Genomic DNA, 27,976 nt, shown 5'->3' with positions numbered 1-27,976 from the left:
AAGAGAATTATGCTGTGTAGTCAATCCTGCGCGATTTGACTATTTTGCATTTATTAATATTAATAGAATGTAGTAATAAGTTCAACGTTGTAGAAACGAAACACTTATAAATATACAACTATGCAATAACAGACATTATTTTGCTATAACAAAATGTAGATCATTGTTGAACGAAGCACCGTTTGAGATAAGGATTATATCTACTTGTGGAAGCAAAAATGCGTTTAAATAGTACAAAAAGGCTCCTGCACAGGTCTAGCTGCAAAATACTAATAAATGGCATTTCATATTGACAAATATAGAAAATTTTATTTCTTAATATACATGAATGAATCATCATAGAACACAAAGCTCCACCCTGCTATGTATGTCATTTATTATAAGGCTTTTAAGCTTATAAAATTGCTTTTGGAAATAACCAAAGTGCTATATTAGGAACTAAGAATCTCTATAAAAGTTGTATTTTTGCTTTCAGTGCATGATTTTATTTTCTCCGTAGAATATTATATACATACGTAGAAAATTTCATGCATACATACAAAGCTTTACATATAGTATTTAGAATTTCATAAACGAAGTATTTCATGTACAGCTACTTGATAGATATATAAATATAATTGTCGTACATTCAACATACATTTATAACCATATCTATATATATTTCAAGTATTTTTCAACAACAAAAACACAAGCATTTACCATACAAACTCACTTAATGTTTAATATTAATAGAGCTGAATTGCATTGTATAAGAAAACTGATAATGCAGAGAGTAAAAAAAATGTGAACAACATTATTTATATTATGTGATACTATTACAAATGAAGGTATATGAGATGTCAGTAAACGAAATAACAAGGGACCAAATTTTTAATTCTTCATCGGATTAAATCGTTTTTGTAAATTTCAAAAGTGTGCTTCATACTTTTTACAAGTCAATACTTTGAAAAGATTCTGTTTTTTCTCTGACAATGAAATATAACCTGTTTTTAAAATTTACTTAATAGAATACGTTTCCATCTTGGAAACCATAGAGTATACATGAATTTTGATACAAAAGCATCACAGCAACACACAGCTATGGTTCGTTTTAATGTGACTTAAAACGTGTGTTTCTGATATTCTAAATTAAGCCTGTTGTTTTGCCTGTCAATCCGCCTTCAGTAAAAAACCAGAAAAATTGGAATAATGCTTTCCATTAACGCCTCCTCGTTTAAACTCGTTTATACCGCTATCAATTGCAACGTCATCGTTCTTCTTTAGGTGTAGGACACTACAACATGTTGCCATATCGTAACTTTTACTTGTTCCACCAGCGTCAGGATATATGACACAAATCACATTCCCATTCCTGATCAGACGAAAATCCCCATATCATCCTTTGCTGGACATCAATGTAGTTGAAAATACGTACAATCCCGCAACTGGAGCCACAAAGGTACCGTTGTGTTCATTATAGGCATCTCCCGTGTTTGTAAGAACGTTGTCAAACAAAATTCGTTGCCGATCATGGAGGTGACCTATATCGTCGCTCACAGTAGCAAAGAATGCAACAGCACCTGGTCCTGCCTGTTGTTTTTCCTCCAGTAGTGTCACTCTCCTTTCCAAGGTTGACACCATACTCCTCAAGTAGTCGACTTCTTTTATTAGCTCACTCTTTTTCAAATCTATCAATGGCGTATTGTCAACAATAACTTGATCTTGGCGTTTAGTAAGTTCTTTTATTTTCGTTTCCTGCTCAGTAAGTTTATCGACTAGAGCCATGAAACTTTTTGGCAAGTTCTCAATAAGAACGTCCCGCTGATCACTACATGAATATTCAACTTCGTCAGGTTCATACTTCGCCATTATTAAGAGACAACTGATTTTACCAAAATTGTATCTATTGCGATTGATAAAGCGCGAATGTCAAATTGAGTTATTGGCGATAAACTTTTAAAACATTTGTTATCGGTGGATGTGATAAAGTATAAATGATGTCACGGTGTAAAAGCGTATCAGTAACCCTCTCCGTTATTTAACTATGAATCAACACAGTACACTGCAGTTATATCAAGTTTACGTTAATATAGATATTTTATTCGTTTAAATTACATTTAATTCAAATCAAAGAACATCATAAATATTGAACTGCTTATCTATTATTTGTTATGTTAGATATAATGCTTTGTTTTCTATATTTTTCTTCTATAACGGCAAAGGTTACAAGTACGGATAATCTTTAATGTGGTGTTTTTTTTTACAAATTTATATAACATATAAGGCACGTGTTACTTTACTTACTGCCGATCAATCAGACAATGCACTAAACTGAAATTTACCGATAATTTTACGTAGATATAAACAAATTTCAAATGTAACATTAAGTGATCAAATAAGGATTAACATTGTTCCCATTAATTTTCGGCTCGCATCGCAAGGTACATAAAAAGTTTCGTAGAATAATGATGCGTATGTTCCTTGCTCGGAACATTTTAAATAACTTATCTCATAATTGTTTTCCTTTTTGTGCCCCACATCTAATGGATAATGACCGATAATGACAGAGATTTTTATAAGTAAGTACGGAGAGGGTACTGAACCGTATTAACACTGTGTATGTAAAATATCACAGTACCTTTCAGTGTTGGTTGTGAGTAGATAACACTTTCATTGTAAAATATACGGTATTTTCTGAAAATAAGCAGATCGCCATTCGGGCATAGTTTACGCGTGCATAAATAAAGTACTTCCGTGTGACCAAGCTACATTATAAATTCTAATACACCATCCTGCATGGTTGGAAAATTACGCAATACAAATTTGAGACAACAATGTTTAGAAAAGCCTTTGCATTTTAGCTATAAATAATTGCCCCATTGGTACAAATGGTACCATGTGCCTTCTCATTTCAATGTCACATGGTACCTTCTTGCACCAATCGGGCGATATTTATAGCTCAAGTCATTGTGCAAATCGACATCTAACAATGCACACTTTATATAGAACAAACAGGGAAGTACTTTGTTTATGCACACGTTAACTTTGCCCGAAACACGATCCGCTTATTTTCAGTAAATACCGTATATTTTACAAAAACAAAAGTTAACGGGGCGATATATATACCTAAGCAATTACTCATCGACGTTTAGACGCATGGGGGCTCCCTTTTTGAGCTAGTTAGGCTAGACAACTATAAAGCAATTAATCGCAATGATGTTTTCGCTATGCTTACATATTTACATTCAAATTATTACCAAAACATTATCAATTTGAAATGTAGATAAAAAATTCTGTACATAAAAAAATCAACCTTATTATAAAACCTACAGCATGCGACCTTTCTTTCGGGACTTCCGGTTTGTTTATATGTAACCACATACGCGACCGTTTAATGCTAAGTTGATTTAATTGTCGGAGGGCGAATCTCTTATCTGATACTTATCTGATACTACACTGTGTCTGGCAAGCTTGAGATATACCTACTGAAATACCTACTGACAATACTTACTTCAACACCCAAAATAGCCATAAACTACAAGAAACAATTCTACATATCTGTGTTGAGTAATACTCAACGATTGTGTAAATAAATTAAATATTACAAAAACAATAAGCACATGCATCAAGGAAGTAAGTCACTTTCACCTTATCGTACAGGCGTGATATTCGCTCATACACCCTTTAAGCCCTTTCTTCATGCACCTACCACAGTTGTTTCATGTCCTTCTAACACTCTCTATGCGCTTAACGATGAACTTTGTTATCTTGTATTTTGATTCTCGAAATTTCTTTGGCTTTCTGAATGTACTCAATAAAAATATATCGACAAATGTGTTCCGTTCAATTAAAACAAATTGCACATGATTTGTGTGTTTAAACAATAGGAAGTAAAAGTGGACCGATCTTTAAAATATCGTGTGTTCAGTATATCTTAAGATAAAGCCCCTTACATGCAACATATCTTTATTGTTACATTTTGTAGTGATAAATACTAGCAAGGTCGCAAAAGGTTTTGGGCCGTGTTCCTTTGTGGGTACAACATAAATGATTTCCTACGAAATCAGCATAATGTTATTGAAATAGTTTGTTATTCTTATAGAAAGACAAAATGATGCCATTGCAATTATCTTTTTTGTTTGACTTACATTTCACAAAAGTAAACTTTATAGCGTTTTCATAGAAAATTAACTTGCTGACATACAATAAATATACTTGCATATCTTCTAAGAACTGTTCAAACTTTAAGGTCAGATTTCAAAACAAAACCCCGTATTGTCAAAATTGGGCTTGCCTGAACTGTAATTTGCCCGTGCAATTCAGAATTCTTAAATAACATGGCGCACATAATCACCTAGATGTCGCGCAAAAGAACGATGTGGCTACCTTTAATTCCATACTTAGAGCTAAAATGTCAAAATACATCAGGTATATTTAGAAATACGGCTTGCAAACATTTTAACTAAATTAGGCATAAACTGATTTTTTGTTAAATGGCACAAATACTATATCGTTTCTTTGGCACAAACGAACTATATAGCTACACTAAAGATAAAACTTAGACATCAAAAATTAGAATTGAGCATGGATTGTAAATTCTGTGTCCGTGCTAAAGCGCTATGTGGGGTACAAATGAATTTCAGTTATGTCTTTAATTTGTAATCTGACACACTGTTTGCCTACCATAACTGCATTTGATACAAGTATATCCGTAGTGATAATTATACATAGGTTTTATTCTTAGAATGTAAATAATCTTATTTATGTTTATATTCGGGAATATTGATACCCATAATTGATTTATAACGTCGTAAGCAAAATACAATGTAAATAAATTCAAAGAATTGTATTTTTGCAATATCTACGTTTTAAAAAAGTGTTTTCTTTACTTAAAAAATAAAATATGCGGACAGTGTCTTCTGGTACGCACTACAGTAATGTAAATGAGTTAAACAATAGTGAACGTTCATTTGTTAACAATTTGCATTGTTGACTTGTAGATGACAAATATATAGCTTGTAACATATTCTTTGCTCAGTGTCATACCGATAGAGGCATGTATTTAAACGCAGTAAATTAACAACATTAATGAAAACTTCAGAAATATTTGTATAAAGGAACAGTGAATGTTATGTAAATTGTCTCAAAACAAGCATTTCGCTGTTTGCAAATTTCAACCAATTGCAAATGGCCTGTCAATCCGCCATCATTAAAAACCCTTAGAATAATGCTTTCCATAAATGCATGATCATTACTGTTCGATCATTATTCAAAATTGTAGGTGCTATACATACTTTATAAAAGGTTATTTTTTATCTTTATTTCTTGAACATATGAACGAGTTATGAGAAAACAAACGCAATAAATAGTTTAACCACACCAGGTTTGTGTTCTATAAAACGTGTTATACCGTTTGATGCACAATATTATTAAGCAGTTTGGGCAACATAATAATTGCCACACGTGCTCATTAATCTCAGCGTAATTGTCGATGATTAATAAAGAACAGTATGTTGCGTGGATCTCAGAATGAAGGAACATTAAGGCATTGTTAGGTACTGTACTGTACACAAGAAAAGAAAACTATTTAATTACTTAAATGATTTCCAATTATATATTTATTTTCTGTGGATCATAAACAAGGGAAATCATTATAAATTGACTTAAGTAAAAACAACAAAAAGGTGATTTCAACGCGGCTTAGCCAGCTTAAAGCGACTTCAAGTGTAAAATGTACGGCTTATAATACAACAACAACATTTCTAATACAACATATATTGATACGTGGAGAAATGTGAAAATTGCAATTAAGGTAGCGCACCTCTAATGATTTCCCGCGATTTCTTCGAAGGTTGAAGAGCCCACTATTAGGTGCCGTAGCCTAGTGGTTAAGGCGATAGACTAGAAATCTTTTGGGATATTCCCGCACAGGTTCGAATCTTGCCGACGACGTATACTTTTTTGCGACGCGTTTTATTTATTTTCTAACGTAATTTGATTTAATATGGCATATAAGCTATATTTATTGTTAAATATGTTGCAATTTTTATGCACATTCTTCAATTATTAAAATTAAAACAACGTTATGGCGAAATTGGGTGATTTACTGTTGAAAATACGAACCATGCATATTGCATTTTTATTTTTATTTCAAAAAGTAAACGGTAAATCTGTCTATTTCTTGGTATTTTTGCTGTATATAGTGTTTCTATAAAACTAAGTTTAAAATATGACTTAAATGATACTATTTTGACTTTTATGACACTTTGTTTTTAACCGACCCAATTTTTACTTGGCTGAAATCACTTACATTTCATGGCGCTCTTCCATAGATAAAAATTTGTAAAAAATAAATGTCTGTAAAAGAATACTTATTTCATCTTGTTTAAACTTTAAACACCTTAACAGCATCTGTACACACCAACTGCATGCCCATATTTGGAAATTTGAATGAATTATGGAACTTTTATATACCCCAGGGGTGAAAATAAACTGGACAAAAGCCGAGCGTGGGGGTGGTTTTGAAAAAATCGGTATATTTTTTTTAAAAATCATGGAAAGCCTACCTACAAATTTGCATGTAGTTCAGTGAAATGATGCTGATTAAGAAAATAATTACTTAAATTATATTTGGATATGTGCCCATTAGAGGTGCGCTACCTTAACATATAAGGGAACGGCACCGTAATACCAACAATTCATTTTTTGATAGTGAAATGTAACAGGTTCGCATTAAACATAAATGAAATAAAATGCATATAAGACTATCTGTTTATGAAACCACGAAATTAGGCCTGTATTAAATTATGGTTACAATCAAAATTTAATTTTTATCTAAATAAAAAAAATCGGTGTCTTTTTAAAAATAACACAATAAAACAAAGATATAAACATGTTTAATAAACAAAAAAACATGATATGGATATGTCATTTGCATTTAATAAAAATATTTTCAAAATTATATATGAATAACCACCGGGTTCACTGTCAGACGGTTGAATACAAGTTCAAAATCAATATGAAATAAATGCTCATTTTTACAACGGATTTTTCATCAACTCCCTATATAATATGTATAAGAAACGTTTCTGATAGTCAGTCTGCCGTTAACTCATTTATTTTGATTACGACATTTCTCTCTAAAGTAAAAGAGCATACTACATCAATACAAATATAGAATTTCCCTCACGTAATCCGCTATACTTGCGATCTGCTTGTCGGAGTTTTCTAATCACTAGACCACGTGACTATGTGGGCGGAGCGATCGATAATTTGGCGACTGTTCAATTGTTTATGTAATCATAGGCAATCAAATACTTACCGAAATTGTTTCGTTTCATAAGCGGTTCTTATTGAATTTGTACTTGAAACAAACACATGGTCACAAAGCATAATGGTGATTATTTGCTGTGTTCTGAGCATTTCCTAAAAGAATTCCTTATAACTGATTGGTTTCGTCTTGCTTCGTTTTTTCCCCGTTTATCAACGGAAACTAAAGTTTGCGTTGCGAAACATTCACCGTAACAGAGATGGTGCATTTTGAATTGCAATAACGGATAAGTTACTTAACCGGTTTAACATGAATGTTCAATATCAACTGGCCTTCACATGTTGACTTTAAGTAGATTACACATTTTTGAAAGTGTGCGATATCTTTCTGAACAATAAGCGGATTGATTTGAGGACATAGGTAACGCGTGCGCAAATACCTTCCTTCTTTGTTTTATAAAAAAAGCATGTCAACAGTTTTCTCTCTAGTGTGCAATAGATGATATCCGGATCTTCACAGGTCTGTGTTCCAAAAAACAATCAAATCTGTAGGTACTAAAAAAATTGCCGCAGTTTATGTACCAATGGTAGTTTCGATAAGATAATTACCGATAAAGTTAAAATGGTATGTGATTTTGGATAGATTGTAAATGTGTCATTCGGGTCTTTACCTACTCTTTATCTGCAGTCCAAAAGCGGCTTTAGCTTCGGTTCAAGTGCCATACTAAGACCACACCTACTGTCGAGGTAAATGTTAACCCTATTAATTAATTTATTGATGTACACTTTTTAAAGTATTTACAACTTTGGCTAAACTGAACATTCGAGACGGCTCGCGTTTCAAACATTAGACTGGTTAACTTTGCATGTCTGAGACTAAAATTGACTTGATTATGGTTATTGAAGATTTTTCTGTCCTTGAAAACGTATCACATTATTAATGAGAATCGACAAGACCACGGTATTACGCAATGTGCTGTTGTATAAATGTTATCGATTTGCAGATACATTGAAAATTAAGATCCTGATACAAATAAGCACGTTAATATACGTATAACTACATCCTGTGACTGTTGATTACAGTAGTATGCCAACGATTAGAAATGCACAATGGCGTTCGCTATGTTGTCAAATGTGTTCATTACATTTCTGCATTGAAAATATTGTCTAAGTCCGGTATATTAACATGTGATTCCCCACCATATAATACATCTATCGTGACATGTTGAGCTGTTCAGTACACTGGCCTCCTTTAAATGTCTTGGACAGTTAAAACTATTCACCATAGAGGTGATCTCTCAGGTTAGAGATGACAATGATCTGACCGAGACAAAGGACCGTAATATTTCAAATCTTAGGGAAAATTTATAAAAAGAGCTATTACAGAAATATAAGTCGCATTGTTATAAAGACTTTTTCGAATAAGCGTTAATTACGTATTGGCATTTGTTAGTAATTTATCTTATAATTGTGCAATTATGGTAAAATGTTTTCTTCATGATCATATCGATTTTCCTGGAAAATTGAATGGCTATATTGAACCAGGATATTCCAGTAGGTGGTGTCGATTTCGGCGCCTATTCAAACTGTCGCTTGTTTACGTTATTATGTTTTGAGAACACATCTAGTGTAAAGGGATCGTGGAATATCCAAATATCCGCGTCTGTGTTTGCCAATACAATGATGTAAGTATATATTTATATGTGTATATATTTAAATCACGTTTCTGTCAAGGTACTCTTCAATGAAATATTTAATGTTTTGCATCTAAAGCATTTGAAGTTTTTTTTATAGTGTTGAACTGGAGAATGTGTTTTCAATTTGTAAAAAATAGGCATTTAATTGTCGCAGGTTCCCGATCTGTCTAAATTTCATACCAAATGTTGCTTTTAATAATATTAACGTGTACTAATCGAATAATTCATTAAACGATAGTTTTAAACTAGAAACGTCTAAAGCAGCATTTGTGTAATGCCTTTTTTTTAAGAATACTTCGAGAATGATGCCTTCAATAAAATATTTGCAGTTATTTTGCTCGTTCAGTTCATGTGCCCCAAAAATGTGGGAGGTATATATGCTTTTTAATTTACTTATCATGGTAATGATATACTGATATTGATATATTATATATTGGTAACCATTTATGGCAGATCTGGGCCAGACGTGTATTATCGGCCATCGGTCAATATTTTATAGACCTATCAACCTTTGACATGTAATTAGTGTTGAAGGCAAAATTTACTGAATAATTTTCGAAAATAATTGTTTCTATAGTATATCTCAAACGTTCAAATGTGTGTAAAATGAAATAAGAACCAAGGTCATCAGGTTTGGAAAATACTCTTTGAGCCACCACTTTAAGCAGCCGACGTATCAGGAAACTTTGAACATGTTTTTGTCATAATTTGTCTTATTTTGTTTTGATGGTACGGGTGTTTCAAAACCTGGTGGTTCTAAACGGCTATCGTCTGTTAAAGCACTTTCACTTGCTGTTGATGAATGGGGTCTTTTATTCATTGTTTGTAGTCATAACCGCGTGATTTTACTTTTACCTTAATCAATACAATCACGATAAAAGAAAAACAACGCTCTGGCTCGGTCACCCTCGACTGATCTTCTGTCGTATTGTACCGTATTGTACCTATTGTCTGAATTCCAATTGCTTGTCACACTGTTGTTTGGTAGGTAATTCGACAATTAAACTTTTCATTCATGCGTGACGAACTAACTGTAAATTGGTAGGTAGGTGCTAAACCAGTTTTCCAATCTAAATTTTGTTTAAAAAATTCGATACCCCACCTGGCGCATTATACCGGTAGAGGAAAAAGTTTCAAACAAACTACTAATGTCTTTATGATGTAGTTTTCTTAATTTCCATGTTAACCGTTTTGCTTTTTATCCTACACATTTATCCATTCAATTTCACCATAAAATATGACTTAGATCACTAAAAAAATAAATATATTACTTCATCTTATTTTGTGTTTTGATACCAACGGAAGCGGAAGTATATCGTTCTACATTTTCTACTTAGGTTTTCTAATGCATTAACCGATTGTAATACTTAAAAAAACACATTTATTAAGAAGTTAATATAATTATGTTCCTTTGTTTCGTACCTTTAACGTTCCGTCCATGAACAATCGGGTCGCGTTCTGTAGCAGACTCAATTGGAAATGCGTAGCGAACACGAGATGTCGTCAACGCGAAGATCAGCAATCAAGAAGTCGTGACACTTCAGGTAGTCCATATCGACCTGAAACAAAAACATGTTAACCTAGACCTTTGTTATAAAACGTGACTAAAAAGTTTAAAATAATACATACAAGGTTGCGTTTTAACACGGTTACATTTATGCTTACTGTGCTGTTTGGGCAGCTTAAGTTTCACATTTGTTTACTTACATCAAATTCAAGTTCAGATGGCTTATGCTTCGCCCGACACTTGTTGGCAGTGCGCTTCAGCAGCTTCTGCTTCGGGGCCAGAAACCGCTCATCGTTAGTAATGTCCGACATGACATCAGCCACAATATCCATTGCCCGGGCATGAGGCTGTTCCTTGATACGCTGTTTGACTTATAACAACACATAAATACGATAATGCTTTACTGGGAATAATGCATGTGCGTAAAGTGTCGTCCCAGATTAGCCTGTGCAGTTCGCACGGGCTAATCAGGAAGGGCGACACGAATTACCCAAATCTACCCACAGCTTCCCAAATTGACCCAAATCTACCCAAATCTACATAAATCTTTGTAAAAATAATTATTTTACATCATGTTTGTGTGATGAGCACTATTGTTTTGTTTAATGCTTCATCTTTACGCGTGACAATATTTAATTTCCAAATAAAATTACTTTTAATAAATATAGGTTACACACCACTTACAAATTGATTTCTGTTCTGGCCACTAGGACCCAATATCCGATACCCAATATATTTTGGTCATAAATGTTGTCGTTGTAGTATATGTTACCGTCTTGAAGATTTGTTTCACATTTAAAAGTTCACTTGTTTGATGTCATTCTTAACAGTTTCCACAATAAACTCGAACTGTCTGCCTACATGTATTCTACTACCCAAATCTTACAATATCTTTTCGTCATTGACCCAAATCTACACAAAATTTATACAAATAATTATTTTACATCACGTTTGTGAGATGGGCACTATTTTTTTTTATTCTTCATCTTTACTCGGCATGATATGTAATTTTCCACATGCAGGTGGTTAGCGTGTTTCTATGATACCTTGTAACATATATATTTAATTTTTTTTTTCAGAAAAGTTAATTGTTCGTTATAATTTGATTATTTATCATTCAAAATGATGTTTTCACTCATTAATATCATAGCCACACGCTATCCACCTGTGTAATTCCCCAATAAACATCAAATATAGGTTACACACCACTTCGCTAATTGATTTCTGTTCTGGCTACCCAATAAATTGTGGTCACACATGTTATCGCTGTAGTATAAGTTATTGTCCTTTAGATCCAACGTGTTTTTCTTTTTTATGTTTTTTTGTTGTTGCCGTATTCAACAGTTTTAACAATCAACTCAAACTTCCCTTCATTCAACTACCTAAATCAACCCAAATCTTACCAAATCTACCCAAAATCGACCTAAATCTACACAAAGCTTAAAAAAATCATGTTTGTGTGACGGGCACTTTATTTCTAAATGCTTCGTCTTAACTCGTGACAATATGTAATTTCCTAATAGGAAATTACTTGAATAAATATGGGTTACACACCACGTACAAGTTGATTTATTTTCTGACTATTCTGCTTCTGAATAAATTGTGGTCATGCATGCTATCGTTGTAGTATATGTTATTGTCCTTTAGATCATACTTGATTTACACTTTTTATGTTTATTTGTTTGTTGCCATATTATCCAATTTCAAAAATCAACTCGAACTGCCTGCCTATTCAACTACCTAACTCTACCAAAATCCTCCAAAATCGCCCAAAATATATACACATCTTGTAAAACAGTTAGTTTACATCATGTTTGTGTGATGGGTACTATTGTTTTTTTTTATGCTTCATCTTACACAATTGATTCTCCCTCGGCTTTTCAAGGCATATGTCACTACTTATGACATGTACCATAAGGGCTAGGAACCTTCTAGCTTTTTATATAAGCAAAACTCAAAAGAATTAATCACTGTGCAATGCTCAATAAAGGCTAGGCAGCATTAAGATGTTATTTTTTTATTGTTACTTTCACAGTTTATATTTATAATCAAAGCACAGAACCGGATGATTAAGCTAATTGTTGTACTGTCTCCGGAACTCCCCTGCCTGCTCAGCCTCCAGCTTCCTCTTCCTGTAGTCCTGTGTGGACTACGGCAAGTAAGGTTCTGCTGGGACTGAAATCGACGAAGCCAGTGCCAGGTCAGGGGCGGGAGCAGTCACAAATCGTACTAATGGTGCCGGTGCAACGGGCACCGGCACTTCTGGCTTGAACTTATCTGTTGGAATAATTCGTCTATTACAGGTGCGGTATGACAGCTTCTTGTTGTACTGTCTCCGGAACTCCCCTGCCTGCTCAGCCTCCAGCTTCCTCTTCCTGTAGTGCTTTATAGAGTACGGCAAGTAAGGTTCTGCTGGGACTGAAATCGACGAAGTCTGTTGAAAATTGCGTTTTTTTTCATCTAGGTTTTTATTTCTCCAAGCAGCTTCGTTCATTAAGTGTTTTCTGTATTCACCAAATAATAAGTAATTTCCGGATCCATTAAGTGCCCTGCGCAAGTCGTTCATGTGAGCTTTAATAATGTTTGAAATACACTCGATTGCACTTTGGATTGATAAGATTTTGTATTGAGTTTCTTGTTTAAGTCTGTTGTTGATGGATTCGGCATTGTTATTTGTCCATAGTTGTGATATTTGTTATTGTTTTAATGGCATATATACACATTTTTTCAATTTTGGTATCAAATAACGTTCAAAGTGTTTGGAGAAATTGGCATTATCACTTATTATCTTTATTTTACGTCATCTGCTCGCTGGCTAAATTGAACGTCGTCGGCACTAAATACTTATCCGCATGAAGGATGGAAAATGGAATTAATCACTTGTTTTCGTGTTGGTTCACTCATGCCCTCCTTTTGCATCCGATGTATTATGTTATCCTTTAAATGTTTCGTACATAGAAGCACAGTCGACTTCGGGAAGCTTTTCTGAAGTGCATTTCTCATAGCTGTTTCGTCGTCCGTTCCAAACGTGAAGTTGTCAGTACCTAATTTATTTCGAATATGATCAAAGAAGGTTTGATATGCGTGTTCCTGTCCATTAAATTGTAAACATATAGGGCCCATTGTGATTGGAAAGTGGTTGTTTTTTCTTCTTGTGACCGACTGATTCGAAGACAACACTGTAACATAAAATCTGCCGATGTTAAATGTCGTGTCGATTCCAATTACACTTCCGCTGTTTCCGTCACAATTTCGCTTAAGATCTAAAATTTGATTTTCATGATATAGTATTATAACAGGGTCTTTATTTTTGGTCAATATAATTTCTTGTACGAAGTCATTGTTATTTAAATCTGATATTACACTTAAAACATGGTCGGCTACATTATCTGATCTTTTCGGGATGTTTTCAATTTTCTTTTTTTTTTTTCATTATATATTTTGTCTTGAACTTGTCTTGCAGATTTTGGTGTTTGGAAGCTGTCATCGGTGACCATGTCACTCACTACTTGAGTGGCTGTTTTTCGTCCTTCGTGTACTTTGTTTGAAGCCATACGGAGTATTTCGGGATTCGTTCGCTTATATGTTTCCCCTGATTTGGCATTTCCGTGTGTTTGAATCGTTGTTGGGGCTCTTAAATACTCGGCGACACATTTCAGGTGCAGATGGACCAAGCTGCCGGTGGCTTCTGCGACGATTGAAATGCGTCTTGAATTGAGTCACCTTTAATTTCGCATAGTATCGATGCAGTTTACAAATTGATTCCGGTTGAGGGTCATATGGCACATATCGGATTGTCTTGTTAATCTGGTTCTTGGAACAATATACCCCGTTGTGTTTGTAAACAGGTTTAATGCCGCTGCTTTCGGTATATGCCCAATACTGGTTAACAGTGGTACCAGCCTCCCATATGCCACAGTCGTCAACAAATTCAAACCTTGATCTGACGCTTCCAGGGTGCTTCAGTACGACATAGGCGTTTATTTTTTCACCGCACGGAATAGAATTAATTTTCGTTTCTGTCTTTAAAATCTTACATAGTTCCTCATTGTTGAGAAAATTCAAACCGGGTAAATTTGTAATGTCACTGCCGCTATCTGAATGTCCGTTACTGGTTTCTGCAGTAAGGCGTTCCCGCGAATGCCCAGAGATTTTGGTCGGGGAGCCGCCATTCGTTGTATTTCTTCGTCTCTTAACTGTAGTTCGCCTCGCTGGGAGTGTTGTTGAAATGTTGTCTTCGAAGTCAATCGTGTTGTCAAGATGCTTTTCAGATGGGCGTGTGTCATAGCGGTTACCTCTACACACCGAAGTTTCTGACCTTGGACGCTTCGGAGTGGTAATGCACCGCTTTGATGGCACTGCCCATACCTCTGCTTCGTTAATATCAGCGTCGCTATTGCCGTCCCTCACTGGCGTGCTGTTAGTTGGTACCTGTTGCTGCGTCACTGCACAAAAATGGTTGACTTTGTAATACTCATCTCTGACTGGCACACGTCCCATCGCGTTCCACATGATGGTCAGCATGGCCTCCTTGTCACAGTGGTCATGCGTGAACACTGTGTTGAGTGCCTTGTATGCGTATTCCTGATCTTTATTGGCAAACGGATAAATCAGCTTGATTGGCTTGGAAACAACATCCGCCAAGGCGAGAATTGTCCACCCGTCCGAGTAACAAGTAACTATTGCCGAATCCATGCATGAACGCTTGTAGTTTTCCGCCAACTTGTCCAGTTTTTCTGCGAGATGGTGCGATCGGTAATTGCGCTCTTTCTGTACCATTCTAAGACACGTGTGGTAACGCAACTCCATACTTAGTCCCTCGTGTCCACAGACACTGCGTTGAAAAAACAATCGCCATTCCCAGTGTTTTTTTTTTGGCACGCCTGGCTCATCAGTGTAGATGTCCAGAATACTGCTGGCTACGAGATCCTCTGCGGGGAACGTTTTAACAGTCCCAGAAGGCACCTTGAGTCGTACTCCAAACATCATCTCCCTCGACACCGCAACTCTTATCGCCCCGATGTTGTTCGTCTGTGCGGCCTTAAAAAAAACACTTATTACTTTCGTGCGTTTAAATTGTAGTACGATTATTACTTTCGTGCGTTTAAATTGTAGTACGATTATTACTTTCGTGCGTTTAAATTGTAGTACGAACATTTTGCATTTTGTATGGTTATTATGCATGTATACAATAAGCAGATTAAATTGCTTCGGAGTTCATGTATACAAATATTGAGACAGCACGTAGTTGTAGGTAAAACTCAACTACGTATATGATGTGTTTGTAAAAATTTAATTATTGCATGCGAAAGTCAAATCTTGGTTTACATTTATTACGTTTAATTTAAATGGATTTCAAAGGGTCCTTTTCACGTTTTGGTAAATTGACAAAATTAAATCATGTTGTTTCAGCTTCGTAAATTTTCGTTGATTTTTCTGAGGAAACAGTTATACTGCACATTAACCATGCTCAAAAAGAGCTATCATATGCATCTTTTGAAAATTATGATTTAAAGGGGCCTTTTCACAGATTTTGGCATATTTTTAAGTTTGTCATTAAATGCTTTATATTGATAAATGTAAACATTGGATCTTAAAAGCTCCAGTAAAAAATCAAGAATAAAATTAAAAAAAGGAAAGCAAGTAGCCGGTACCAGGGCTCGAACCAGTGACCCCCGGAGTCCTGGAGTTAGTCTGAAGTAAAAACGCATTAGCCCTCTCGGCTATGCCGCCGGGTATACTCAGTTTAAGTATTTTATACCGTATATAAGCAATCTTCGTTGTTTCGTACAACAACAGAACTCTCCAAATTATTCAATCGTTTTGCGTTGCAACGCTTTATAATTTCTAGGTTTTCAAATCGTCAAAAGATACATATAATGACTATATTAGACTATGGTAAATGTTCAGTAATACTATTTCCTCACAAATATCATAACTTAAACGAAAATTTGCGAATCTGAAACAACTTTTTTCAATTTTGTCAATTTACCAAACTGTGAAAAGATTCCTTTAAAAACCTGAACACAATAAAGCGTTTCAACGCAAAATGATTAAACAATTTGGGATAGTTCTGTTGTTGAAAATACGAGGATTGCTTATATAAAGTATAAAATACATCAATCTTTGTATGAGCCTGAATGGCCGAGTGGTTTAAGTGGTTGGATGTTACTCCAAGACTCCAGGGGTCAGTGGTTCGAGCCCTGTTGAGGGTGCCTTTTTTCTTTTTAAAATTGTATTCTTGATCTTTTTCCTGGAGCTTTTTAGATGCAATGTTTACATTTATCAATATAAAGCATTTCATGACAAACGTCAGTACATGCAAAAATCTGTGAAAATTCCCCTTAATGAAACACTCATTGTTAAATTGGTCTTACACGCATTTTGCTTTGTTTATTGCTACGCAAGCTAACCCGGAACAACGTCTACCCCGTCCTGACGAAAATTATGTAAGAACCACCAAAGTATAATACACCTTGAATTTGATTTTCATAAAATTCTGAACAACATCGCAACACAGATAAAATTCTTAATTTCAATCAATTAAGGGGACATTACCCTGGAGTTACGAAGGCTCTGCGAGCACCACCGCAGTATGTTGATGCATATTAGTTTATAAGTGAGATACAGGTCCTGACGTAAAAAATCCTTTAAATCAGTTACGTACGGCATCCGGATAGTGCCATCTATAATCTCGCACATTTTCATCATGGGACTAGACACACGAAGCGATACTTGATCTTTTTCTTGACAGTCGCGGCGATACTTGATCAATCGCATCGCTTCGTGTGTAGCGTTCAAAGGGCGACACTAGACACACACCCAATACGACTCGAGTTAGTCTGTTCAACAGGCCTTAGATTAACGGAGTTAGCCTGTACGGACAGGCAATGGTATGGGGTTAGCCTGTAGATAACCTGGATAAAAGATCTATAAATAAATAGTTTATTTATAGATAACGAAGAAAAAGGGATTAGGTCACGGTATCTCGATCTCTCGATTATTTATTGAAAATAATGAAGAAAAACGCCCTGTTAGGTCTTGAACTTAATAAATATGTGAAATATGGAATGCAAATATTTATTTTATTCAAGGAATTTAGAACATTTTAAGATTGAATATAATAAATGCTAAAGTGAATCTATCTTGTTACCGCGTGGTTTATTTGTAACACCTGTGAAATGTACAAAAGATTCATAATATTGAAAAACACTATGCATTTGTTGATACATGTAGTTAAATTATATTTAAGTATGCAATAGCAAAAATAATAACAAACAAAAAGAATGAACGTAATTTTTTTTTATTATTTAGCCATCTTTTTATCTATTTATTTATTAATTCATTCATTTATCCTTCCATCCGTCCGTCAGTTCGTACATCCGTTTGTTTGTTCGTTTGTGCGTTCGTGCGTTTGTTTATTGTTTGTTGGTTGGTTGGTTCGTTCGTTCTTTGGTTCGTTCCTCGGATCGTTCGTTTGTTTGTTCGTTTGTTTGTTCGTTTGTTTGTTCTTTTGTTATTTCGTTCTTTTTTGATTTTGGTCTTTGGTTAATTCTTTTTTTCGTCTGTTCGTTCGTTCGTTCGTTCGTTCGTTCGATCATTCATTCGTTCGTTCGTCCAAGCATTTATTCATTCATTTATGTATTTATGTTTTAAAAATGTCGGATTATACTTTGTAGTGGTCAGACGTGTTTCGGGGGAGCGGGCTAAATTTGGGATATCAAAACATTGGATTAACCAAATAACGTATATTTTATATCATAAGAAAGTGAATTTAATGAGCATTATTGTGACATAAAATGGAAATATAATGACTGGTAGAAATAGAAGAGAAAAGAAGAAAAGGAGGGAAAGTGACTCGGATTCAAGTGAAAATAAACGAACAAATATTCAAAAAAACGCCTGAGGGATTAAATTCAATTAGCCAGGTTCTCAGCGAGGCGAGTGCAGTTTTGTATGACGAGGGGATTAACGTTTCAATCAGCAACCTATTCGAGCAACTAGATAACGTGAGCGATACTTACCCTGATCCTGTCATAACTATGGCAGGGCGTTCGTGCCATGACGAACCAACAAACTCGGACATTGTAGCAATGTTGGGGAGAATTGATTTAAAACTTAAGGATATGGATAAAAGTTTGAAGCGTATTGAGTCACTCGAGAAAAAAGTAGATAACTTTGACAAGGAGCTGAAAAAGGTATGATTACACCTCGACAAGTTTACGAATGAGATCAGTGATAAAGTAAACAGAGTTGAACATAAGGTGGACTCAGTAGATATAGAGTTAGAGGGTTCCAGGAGAAGGATAGCAGATCTTGAACGGGATAAAGATAAGCTCAAAGAAGACATTAATTATGTGCAGTCTCAAAGCATAAGGAACAATTTAATTTTTGGAAATATACCGGAAGTGCAAGACGAAACACCGGCTAAGACAGAGCAAATTGTGCGAGAATTTATTGTGAGTAATCTCAAGGTGACAAAGGAAGAAGTGGACGGTATGCGGTTCGAGAGGGTGCACAGAATGGGCCAGAAGCAAAATCAATCAGCAGGGCAGGGTTCCACCCGGGAAGAAAATAACCAGCGCCACCGCAGCATTGTGTGCAAATTTTGTTTTTTCGGCGATAGGGAGAAGGTTCGTGGTAACAGCAAGAACTTAAAAGGTTCACAGTTCTACGTCACAGAACAATTCCCACAGGAAGTTGCGGCGAAGAGGAGGCGATTATTCAAGAGGGTCAAGGAGGAGAAACAGGCCAGACGAAGAGCTTGGGTGTCTTACGACACTCTGTATATTGAGGGTAGACCAGTAAAAGACGCGTAGGGTGGGCCGGATGAGCTAAATTGTTTAGTTTGGAATTGCAATGGTTTAAGTACTTCCAAGAGAGAGGACCCACATTTTATTTCATTTATAACAAAGTATGATGTAATAGTTTTAACTGAAGCTTGGACTGGTAAAAATAGCAAAATTGATCTTTCAGGATATCACTGTCATAATTTGTATAGAAAATATAGACACAGGAATGCTAAACGAAACAGTGGTGGAATTGTAATTTATGTGCGTGATAGCATCAAGGACGGAAAATCGATTGTAAAAAATACACATGACACAATTATATGGTTTATATTGGATAAGCACTTCTTTAATAATGACAACGACATATATTTTTCTGCAGTTTATATGTGGAGTGACAATTCACCTATTGCTAATTTGTTTGATGCAGACTTATTTACGATTCTTGAAGAGGATATTAACCATTATCAATCATTAGGCATAGTCATGATAGCTGGAGATTTTAATGCTAGAACTGCTTGTAAATCAGACGGTATCATTTGTGATTTTTATATACCTGATATTGATTCTGAAGACTATATAATTGACACCCCATTACAAAGATATTCGATGAACAGCGGTAATAACTCTTACGGGAATAAGTTGTTAGATATGTGTAAAGGTACCGGTTTAAGGATTGCAAATGGCCGACTAAGATCAGACTTTGGACTAGGTAAATATACATGTTTTAATAGGAATGGATCTAGCGTGATCGACTACTTAATTCTTAGCGAGAGTAGTTTTAAGGTTGTTCAAAATTTCTCTGTTAATGACTTCATGAACTTCAGTGATCATGCCCCACTGTCATTTGATATTGTTTGTAATAGGCATGTTGTTAAAGAAGATCCTTATACAATTGAACGTTTAAAGTGGAGTGATGAAGAAAAAAATACGTTTCGCGAGGGGCTGATAAGTAAAATGGCAGATTTTGACAATGTAGTTGATAATGTTGATGAACACTGCTATAATAAGGCTGATTATATGGTAAATAGGTTTACGGAAATTGTACGTGAGGTGGCAGATCCATTATTCGTTAAGCACACTTTAAAGTACCCACAGTTTCAAAAATGTGTCATATCTGACTCAGATAAATGGTTCGACCATGACTGTAGAGAGGCTAAGCTTTTGTATAAAAATGCCCTATATGTGTATAATAATTCGCATAGTGATATAGATAGAGTTGAACTATGTAGATTAGAATGTCTGTACAAAACCATTGTTTTAAAAAAACGCAGAGCTTTTAAATTCAAACGTTGTAAGGAATTTGAAAATTTGAAACATAGTAGACCAAAAGATTTTTGGAAATATTTTCGGTCACAAAAAACAAATAATAACGATAGTAATATACGTCTTAAAGATTTCAAGAACCATTTTGAAAAAATGTTTGCTGATATAAACCAGGCTCCAAATGTTGAAGCTGAGGATTTTAATAGTAATTACGATTTTAATGATTTTTCGCATACATTTGGAGAGCTAGATAATCCAATCACATATGACGAAGTTTGTAAAGCTATCAAATTAATTAAAACAAGGAAATCGCCAGGTACAGATAAATTATTAAATGAATATTTCATAGAAGCTTGTGATATTTTAGCTGGTCATATTACAGTAACATTCAATTTTATTTTGAACACGGGCAATTTCCCAATTGCATGGACCAAGGGTATTATTGTTCCCTTACATAAAAAGGGCGACAAGTCTGATATAAAAAATTATAGAGGTATCACACTACTAAGTAATTTTGCTAAGTTGTTTACATGTGTACTAAACCAGCGTATATCAAAATGGTGCGAAGAAAATAACACCATTTCTGATGCACAATTTGGATTCAGAAAGGGTAGATCGACAGTAGACGCAGTATTTGTACTGCACTCAATTATTGAAAATTATGTTAATTCGAATAAACGTTTGTATTGCTGTTTCGTGGACATGAAGCGTTGTTTTGATTCGATTTATCTCAATGCCCTATGGTTAAAATTGTATAAAGCTAACGTGGATGGTAAAGTGTTGCGTATAATACGCAGCATGTATCAATCTGTTAAGTCATGTGTTAGACATTGCGAAAACTATTCTGATTACTTTAATATAGCAGTTGGCTTGAGGCAAGGGGAGATAATCTCCCCGATCTTGTTTTCTCTTTTCGTAGAAGATCTAGAGATGTATTTGCAAAATAGAAATAGCAAAGGTATAGTTATACAGGATATGTGTTTGATTCTTTTGTTATTCGCAGATGACATGGTTGTTATTGGTGAAACCCCAGAAGATTTACAATTGTCAATAGATCATTTGCATAATTACTGTGAAACATGGGGATTAAAAGTGAACACTGCGAAGACAAAAGTTGTAGTATTTCGCAAACGAGGTGGTTTAAAACATAATGAAAAATGGATATATGCTGATGAATACTTGGATGTTGTTAATGACTTTAACTATTTAGGTGATACATTGAACTACACTGGTAATTTTAATCTTAATTCTCAGACGTTATATGGAAAAGGCTTAAAAGCATTGGATAATTTATTGTCAAATCTGAAAAAATACGAATGTAAACCAAGAGTAGCACTGCAGTTATTTGATGCTTTTGTTTCTCCTATTATTACGTATGGGTGCGAAGTATGGGGGTTTACCAAATCATCACAGTTAGAAAGGATGCATTTAAAATTTTGCAAAGCTACGCTTGGTGTTAGACAATCTACAGCTAATGTAGCTGTATACGGTGAACTGGGTAGATACCCATTGTATATAAACCGATATGTACGTATTATAAAATACTGGTTAAAGTTAAAGGATAGTGATAACATTATTACCAAGTCAGTTGTTAAAGATGCTGTGTGCGATGTAAGTATAAATAGGACGAATTGGTTTAGTAAAGTTAAGAACCTTCTTACACGTTACGGTTTTTACTATGTTTGGTGTAGTGACATACCTATAAATACCAACCAGTTTATTTGTACATTTCGGCAAAGGCTAATTGATGAATATTTGCAACAATGGCAAGAAAATGTTACAGATAGTGGAGTTTTAACTTTGTATAAAATACTTGACCTGTCACATGGATTTGAAGCTTATCTAGATCTCATTGTGTCGAGAGATCTCAGAGTTGTATTTACAAAATTACGTATATGTTCCCATAACTTGAGAATACACACTGGTAGATACGAAAAATTGGATAGACATTTAAGTATTTGTCAAATCTGCTCTACCAATGAGATCGAGGACGAATTTCATTTGATGTTTAAATGTACAGCATATGCTCATTTAAGACCAATTTATTTAAAACATTATTATAGAAATAGACCTAGTATGTTTAAGTTGATACAACTGTTTAATACAAACAACAAATCTGAATTGTTTATGTTAAGTAAATATATATCGGAAGCTTTTAAAATTCGCAACGTAGCATTGACGGATTTATAACACTGGTCATTGTATACAAGACTCAAGACTAGTCATTGAAAGAAAACATTACAATAACAGCTTGTTATTTGATTACAAGCTATTTTTGTTCCAACAATACATATTTATTACCATATGAAATTAATCATTGTACCAAATAAGCATGAATATTGATTGTATATAAGTTCATCCTGTTAAATATATTTGTTAAATAATGACCCATACTTCATTGTATAATCTTGTTGTAATAATTATTATATGTATGCATATATATATAACACAAAAAACTGTAAAGTTTACGTGAATAAAATATAATCTGTTCTATGTTTTAAACATTTTTTTGTAAATTATTTATTCGTTCATTCATTAATTAATCTTTCCATCCCTTCGTCCGTCGGTTTTTTTCCGTAACTTTGTGCGTTCGTGCGTTTGTTCATTGGTTCGTTCGTTTGTTCATGAGTTCGTTCGTTTGTTTTTCCATCCATCCATCCATCCATCCATCCATCCATCCATCCATCCATCCATCCATCCATCCATCCATCCATCCATCCATCCATCCATCCATCCATCCATCCATCCATCCATCCATCCATCCATCCATCCATCCATCCATCCATCCATCCATCCATCCATCCATCCATCCATCCATCCATCCATCCATCCATCCATCCATCCATCCATCCATCCATCCATCCATCCATCCTTCCTTCCTTCCTTCCTTCCTTCCTTCCTTCCTTCCTTCCTTCCTTCCTTCCTTCCTTCCTTCCTTCCTTCCTCCTTCCTTCCTTCCTTCCTTCCTTCCTTCCCTCCTCCCTCCCTCCCTCCCTCCCTCCCTCCCTCCCTCCCTCCCTCCCTCCCTCCCTCCCTCCCTCCCTCCCTCCCTCCTCTCCCTCCCTCCCTCCCCTCCCTCCCTCCCTCCCTCCCCCCCTCCCTCCCTCCCTCCCTCCCTCCCTCCCTCCCTCCCTCCCTCCCTCCCCCTCCCTCCTCCCTCCCTCCCTCCCTCCCTCCCTCCCTCCCTCCCTCCCCTCCCTCCCTCCCTCCCTCCCCCTCCCTCCCTCCCTCCCTCCCTCCCTCCCTCCCTCCTCCCTTCCTTCCGTCCCTCCCTCCCTCCCTCCCCTTCCCTCCCTCCTCCCCTCCCTCCCTCCCCTCCCTCCCTTTCCTCCCCTCCCTCCCTCCCCCCTCCTTTCCCTCCCTCCGTCCCTCTCCCCCTCCCTCCGTTCCTCCCTCCGTCCTCCCTCCGTCCCCCTCCTCCCTCCCTCCCCCTCCCTCCCTCCCTACCTCCACTACCCCTTCCTCCCTCCTCCATTCCTTACTCCCCTCCCTTCCTCCCTTCCTCCCTTCCTCCCTTCCTCCTTCCTCCCTTCTTCCCTTCCTCCCTCCCTCCTTCCCTCCCTCCCTCCCTCCCTCCCTCCCTCCCTCCCTCCCTCCCTCCCATCCATCCATCCAGCCAGCCAGCCAGCCAGCCAGCCAGCCAGCCAGCCAGCCATCCAGCCAGCCATGCCAGCCATTTATTCATTCATTCATTTTTCGATGTATTTAATAATTTATTTACTTATTTTGTTTTCAACCTTATACCTTTTTTTAGTTAATTAAATGTATTAATTTTCTTTTTAAATATATTGTTGTAACAAACATACAAAATAAAATAAAATTATAAAAAAAAACGTTCTAAATTGAAATAGTGTAAATTACTAAAATTAAATAGAAATAACATCGATGAAGTACCATGGTTGCTTTTCACAGTATAATACAAGTTTAAACTCTCACAGACGAGAAAACGTTCAAGGCACGTTATTAAATAACTTAATAATTTATGCGCAAAGTTGGTTTCTATCACAGCACATACTACATTTGAAATAAACATTCGCTTGCAAGACATATAATTGGACAGAGATGCAATTATATTCCTTTATAAAATACGATTTTTAGCCTCAACTTATCTGTTGACTTTTCAGTAAGATACCATCTGCCTCCATAGGATGCTTATTAGTTATTTTATTATTTACTTAATTGTATGTGTCGTCCTCAGTTGTCTCCAGGTGTCTAGAAAATCACTTCTTTGATGTCATCTATACTCTTCAATTAACAAGTCAACGGCGCTAATTTCAGACGATTTTTTATTTCAAAATTGGATTCCATATTATTTTGGCAATGCTTTCTAAACAAACATGTTTCAACAATAAAACAGCGAAAGTCTACACTGTGTATTAGCAACCTGCAGTGGTGATCCCTTTCTTATCTATTTGAGCGTAAAGTTATCTGATATAGATCAGACATCGGCCGGCTATTAGTATGACTTAAATTGGTTGTGATCCCTAAATCTTATCCATTTGAGCGTCAAGTTCATTCATACAGATCAGACATCGACCGGCTCCGTTATGTATTAGTCTGACTTAAATTTTCTGTCGTAAAGTACAGGTTAGATTGTCCAATTCAGAAACGCAAGTAGTCATACATGTGTGATTAGAATGTGTGGAAAGATAACTGCGTCTAAATGAAATACTTAAATACCATATAGTTCAATTTTTGAGAACAGACGTATGCTACATACATAATATGCCATATGACTGATATGAGGACGCATATAACAGTGCTTAATGTAGTTCAAGTTATATGTACGCACACAAGTGTTTAGTTTGATTACACTTTTGCATTCATTTACTTGATACTTCCAATATGGTTTTCTTTCCCGGCAAATACTATAATTAAGTGTATAAAAGTGCACGGGAAATATGATATGCCCTTTTTAATGATTTATAAATTATATCAGCAGGACTTCAAACTGTCATACGTAAATATACAATACACTACATAAAAAATTTGATGTGTTTGATATGCGACTTAAAACTTAAAAAATCAGTAATTTAAATATAACGTTTTATTTCAACCTTAATTTTCACGATCGGGATATGTACCGAGCATCGTTAAAAAAAGGATACTTCTTGCTACCATTACCGTAGTTTCATAAAAAAATAACACATGTTAAAGAGTCAATTGCTTTAGTAAATTAACAACTATAGTTGTTATGTAATTTCGTATTAAATCTTCAAACTTAAGACAGTCACACTTCAGATAATCAATATACTTTTAATATAAATTGAAACCAAGAAAGAGTCAAATAAATAACCTGTGGCATTTGTTTTCGCAGTCTCATATTGTTAAGCAATAGAAATTACAGTTATCACCATTATTAAAAGTGGCTTTATCGCATTAAGGGTCCAATAAACAGGACAATGTTGCATGACACACCGACATCAATCACCCTGTCGGCATGATATGTCATAAAGTACCCAAGGCACCCTTCCTCCTGCTATGTGACGATATCACCAATCGATTTTTGTAACTTCATTCAACATGCATTTTGTTTTAACGTGGCAGCATTAACATAATATGCATTTAATATAATACAATACAAATAATACAAAATATATAAAGAAATGAAATAAAAAATAAAAATAAATAAAAATGATGATAATGATGACGATGATAATGATGTTGTTGTTGTTGTTGTTGATGATGATGATGATGATGATGATGATGATGATGATGATGATGATGATGATGATGATGATGATGATGATGATGATGATGATGATGATGATGATGATTATGATGATTATGATGATGATGATGATGACGAACGCAGAAAAGCTCGAACGCACAAACGAACGAACGAACAAACAAATTGACGGACGCATGAACGAACGAAAAAAATAACAAACGAGCGCAGGAACGACCGACCGACAGGCCGGCCCGCTCGCTCGCTCGCTCGCTGTCTAACTGAGTGACTGAGTGACTGAGTGACTGAGTGACTGACTGACTGACTGAAAGAAATTACGAACGAACGAACGAACCAATAAACCAATGAACAAGCCCACGTACGCACAAACGGAATGAATAGATAAATAGATAAATAAATAAATAGATGAATGAATAAAGAAAGAAAGAAAGAAATACATGAACGAATGAATAAACGCATGAATGAACGCATGTATGAATGAATGAATAAATAAATACATAAATACATAAAAAATACATTAATACATAAATAAATACATTAATACATAAATAAATGATTGAATGAAACCCTGTTCTGTTTACAATAATTTGATTATTATTTTTGGTATTTCATACTAAAATATAATTCAACTATAAACAAATCCCTTGTGTTTTCAAAATTATTAATCTATTCACTGTCAGTGTGCAAGATATTTAATCTTAAAATGTTCTAAATTCATTGATTAAAATATAAATTTATAACCAATATTTCCATTCTTTATTGGTTTAAGACCTAAAAAGGCGTTTTTCTTCATTATTTTCAATAAATAATCGAGAGATCGAGATACCGTGACCTAATACCTTTTCCTTCGTAATCTATAAATAAACTATTTATTTATTGATCTTTTATCCAGGTTATCTACAGGCTAACCACATACCAAATGGTTTGATGGTAATACCATTGCCTGTCCGTACAGGCTAACTCCGTTAACCTAAAGCCTGTTGAACAGACTAACTCGAGTCGTCTCGGGTGAGACACACGAAGCGATACTTGGATCTTTTTCTTGACAGTCGCGGCGACGCACGATATTTTATGTTTCAAATATCGCCCATATAATCCGAATCTCGTGTATCGCATATATATATTGCCAATATATATCAAAATTATTATGAAATTAAGTTAATCTGTACTCGGTTTACTAATGCTAGAATAATCTTGCAGTGTTATAATAAATGTGTCGATGCCAGCAATATTAATAATAAAAGCGCTGAAGGCACTGTAGGTGTTCGCTGTTGTAGTTGAAGTTTAGACGCAACTCAGTTTAAAAATTATGTTATAGCTTTTTATATTGCAAGTTTTAAATGAACACAACCCATTCAAATTTAAAGCACAGGTCCAGATGTGTTTTTTTATCATCAATAAAATATCATTAATAAAACTATCATTTAAGCTTAAATTTGGGAAAACAGGCCTTAATGCATATGAATAAATTGTCATCCCAGTACCAGAGACTCTCTTTAATCGAAAAACATTATAAAATCAGAGATGTCGTCCTTGATAAGTTTGTGTGCATTGCACAGTCTTATCAGTATGCACAGGCTAATCTTATTTTACATGCATTAAGAAAAAGAAAAAGAGCAAGTATCGCCGCGACTGTCAAGAAAAAGATCGAGTATCGCCGCGACTGGCAAGAAAAAGATCGAGTATCGCCGCGACTGGCAAGAAAAGATCGAGTATCGCCGCGACTGTCAAGAAAAAGATCAAGTATCGCTTCGTGTGTCTAGTGTCGCCCTAGATGTGA

At 35.3% G+C, this 27,976-nt stretch overlaps 2 protein-coding genes across 2 annotated transcripts; one reads left to right on the top strand and one right to left on the bottom strand.

Annotated features, from left to right (window-relative positions):
- Positions 1–68: 68 nt before the first annotated feature.
- Positions 69–1,918, bottom strand: LOC127855827 (heavy metal-binding protein HIP-like). Its single transcript, XM_052391642.1, has one exon. The coding sequence runs from the start codon at positions 1,846–1,848 to the stop codon at positions 1,375–1,377; it is 474 nt and encodes a 157-aa protein (XP_052247602.1). The 5' UTR covers positions 1,849–1,918; the 3' UTR covers positions 69–1,374.
- A 16,576-nt stretch (positions 1,919–18,494) lies between these two features.
- LOC127854719 (uncharacterized) lies at positions 18,495–19,271 on the top strand. The gene is made up of 2 exons (XM_052389778.1): positions 18,495–18,650; positions 18,717–19,271. The coding sequence occupies exons 1-2, from the start codon at positions 18,495–18,497 to the stop codon at positions 19,269–19,271; spliced, it is 711 nt and encodes a 236-aa protein (XP_052245738.1).
- The last annotated feature ends 8,705 nt before the right edge of the window (positions 19,272–27,976 follow it).

Source organism: Dreissena polymorpha, chromosome 13 (assembly GCF_020536995.1).
Source record: "Dreissena polymorpha isolate Duluth1 chromosome 13, UMN_Dpol_1.0, whole genome shotgun sequence".
NCBI classification, from domain to species: Eukaryota; Metazoa; Mollusca; class Bivalvia; order Myida; family Dreissenidae; genus Dreissena; species Dreissena polymorpha.
Note: the sequence above shows the minus strand (reverse complement) of the source record. Positions and strands in the feature narration are given on the sequence as shown.

Bases quoted from the DNA above. Each gene is read 5' to 3' on its own strand.
- LOC127855827 (XM_052391642.1), bottom strand. From the start codon at position 1,848: ATGGCGAAGTATGAACCTGACGAAGTTGAATATTCATGTAGTGATCAG.
- LOC127854719 (XM_052389778.1), top strand. From the start codon at position 18,495: ATGGCAGGGCGTTCGTGCCATGACGAACCAACAAACTCGGACATTGTA. The intron at 18,651-18,716 runs GTATGATTACAC...GTTGAACATAAG, and splicing joins TTGACAAGGAGCTGAAAAAG to GTGGACTCAGTAGATATAGA.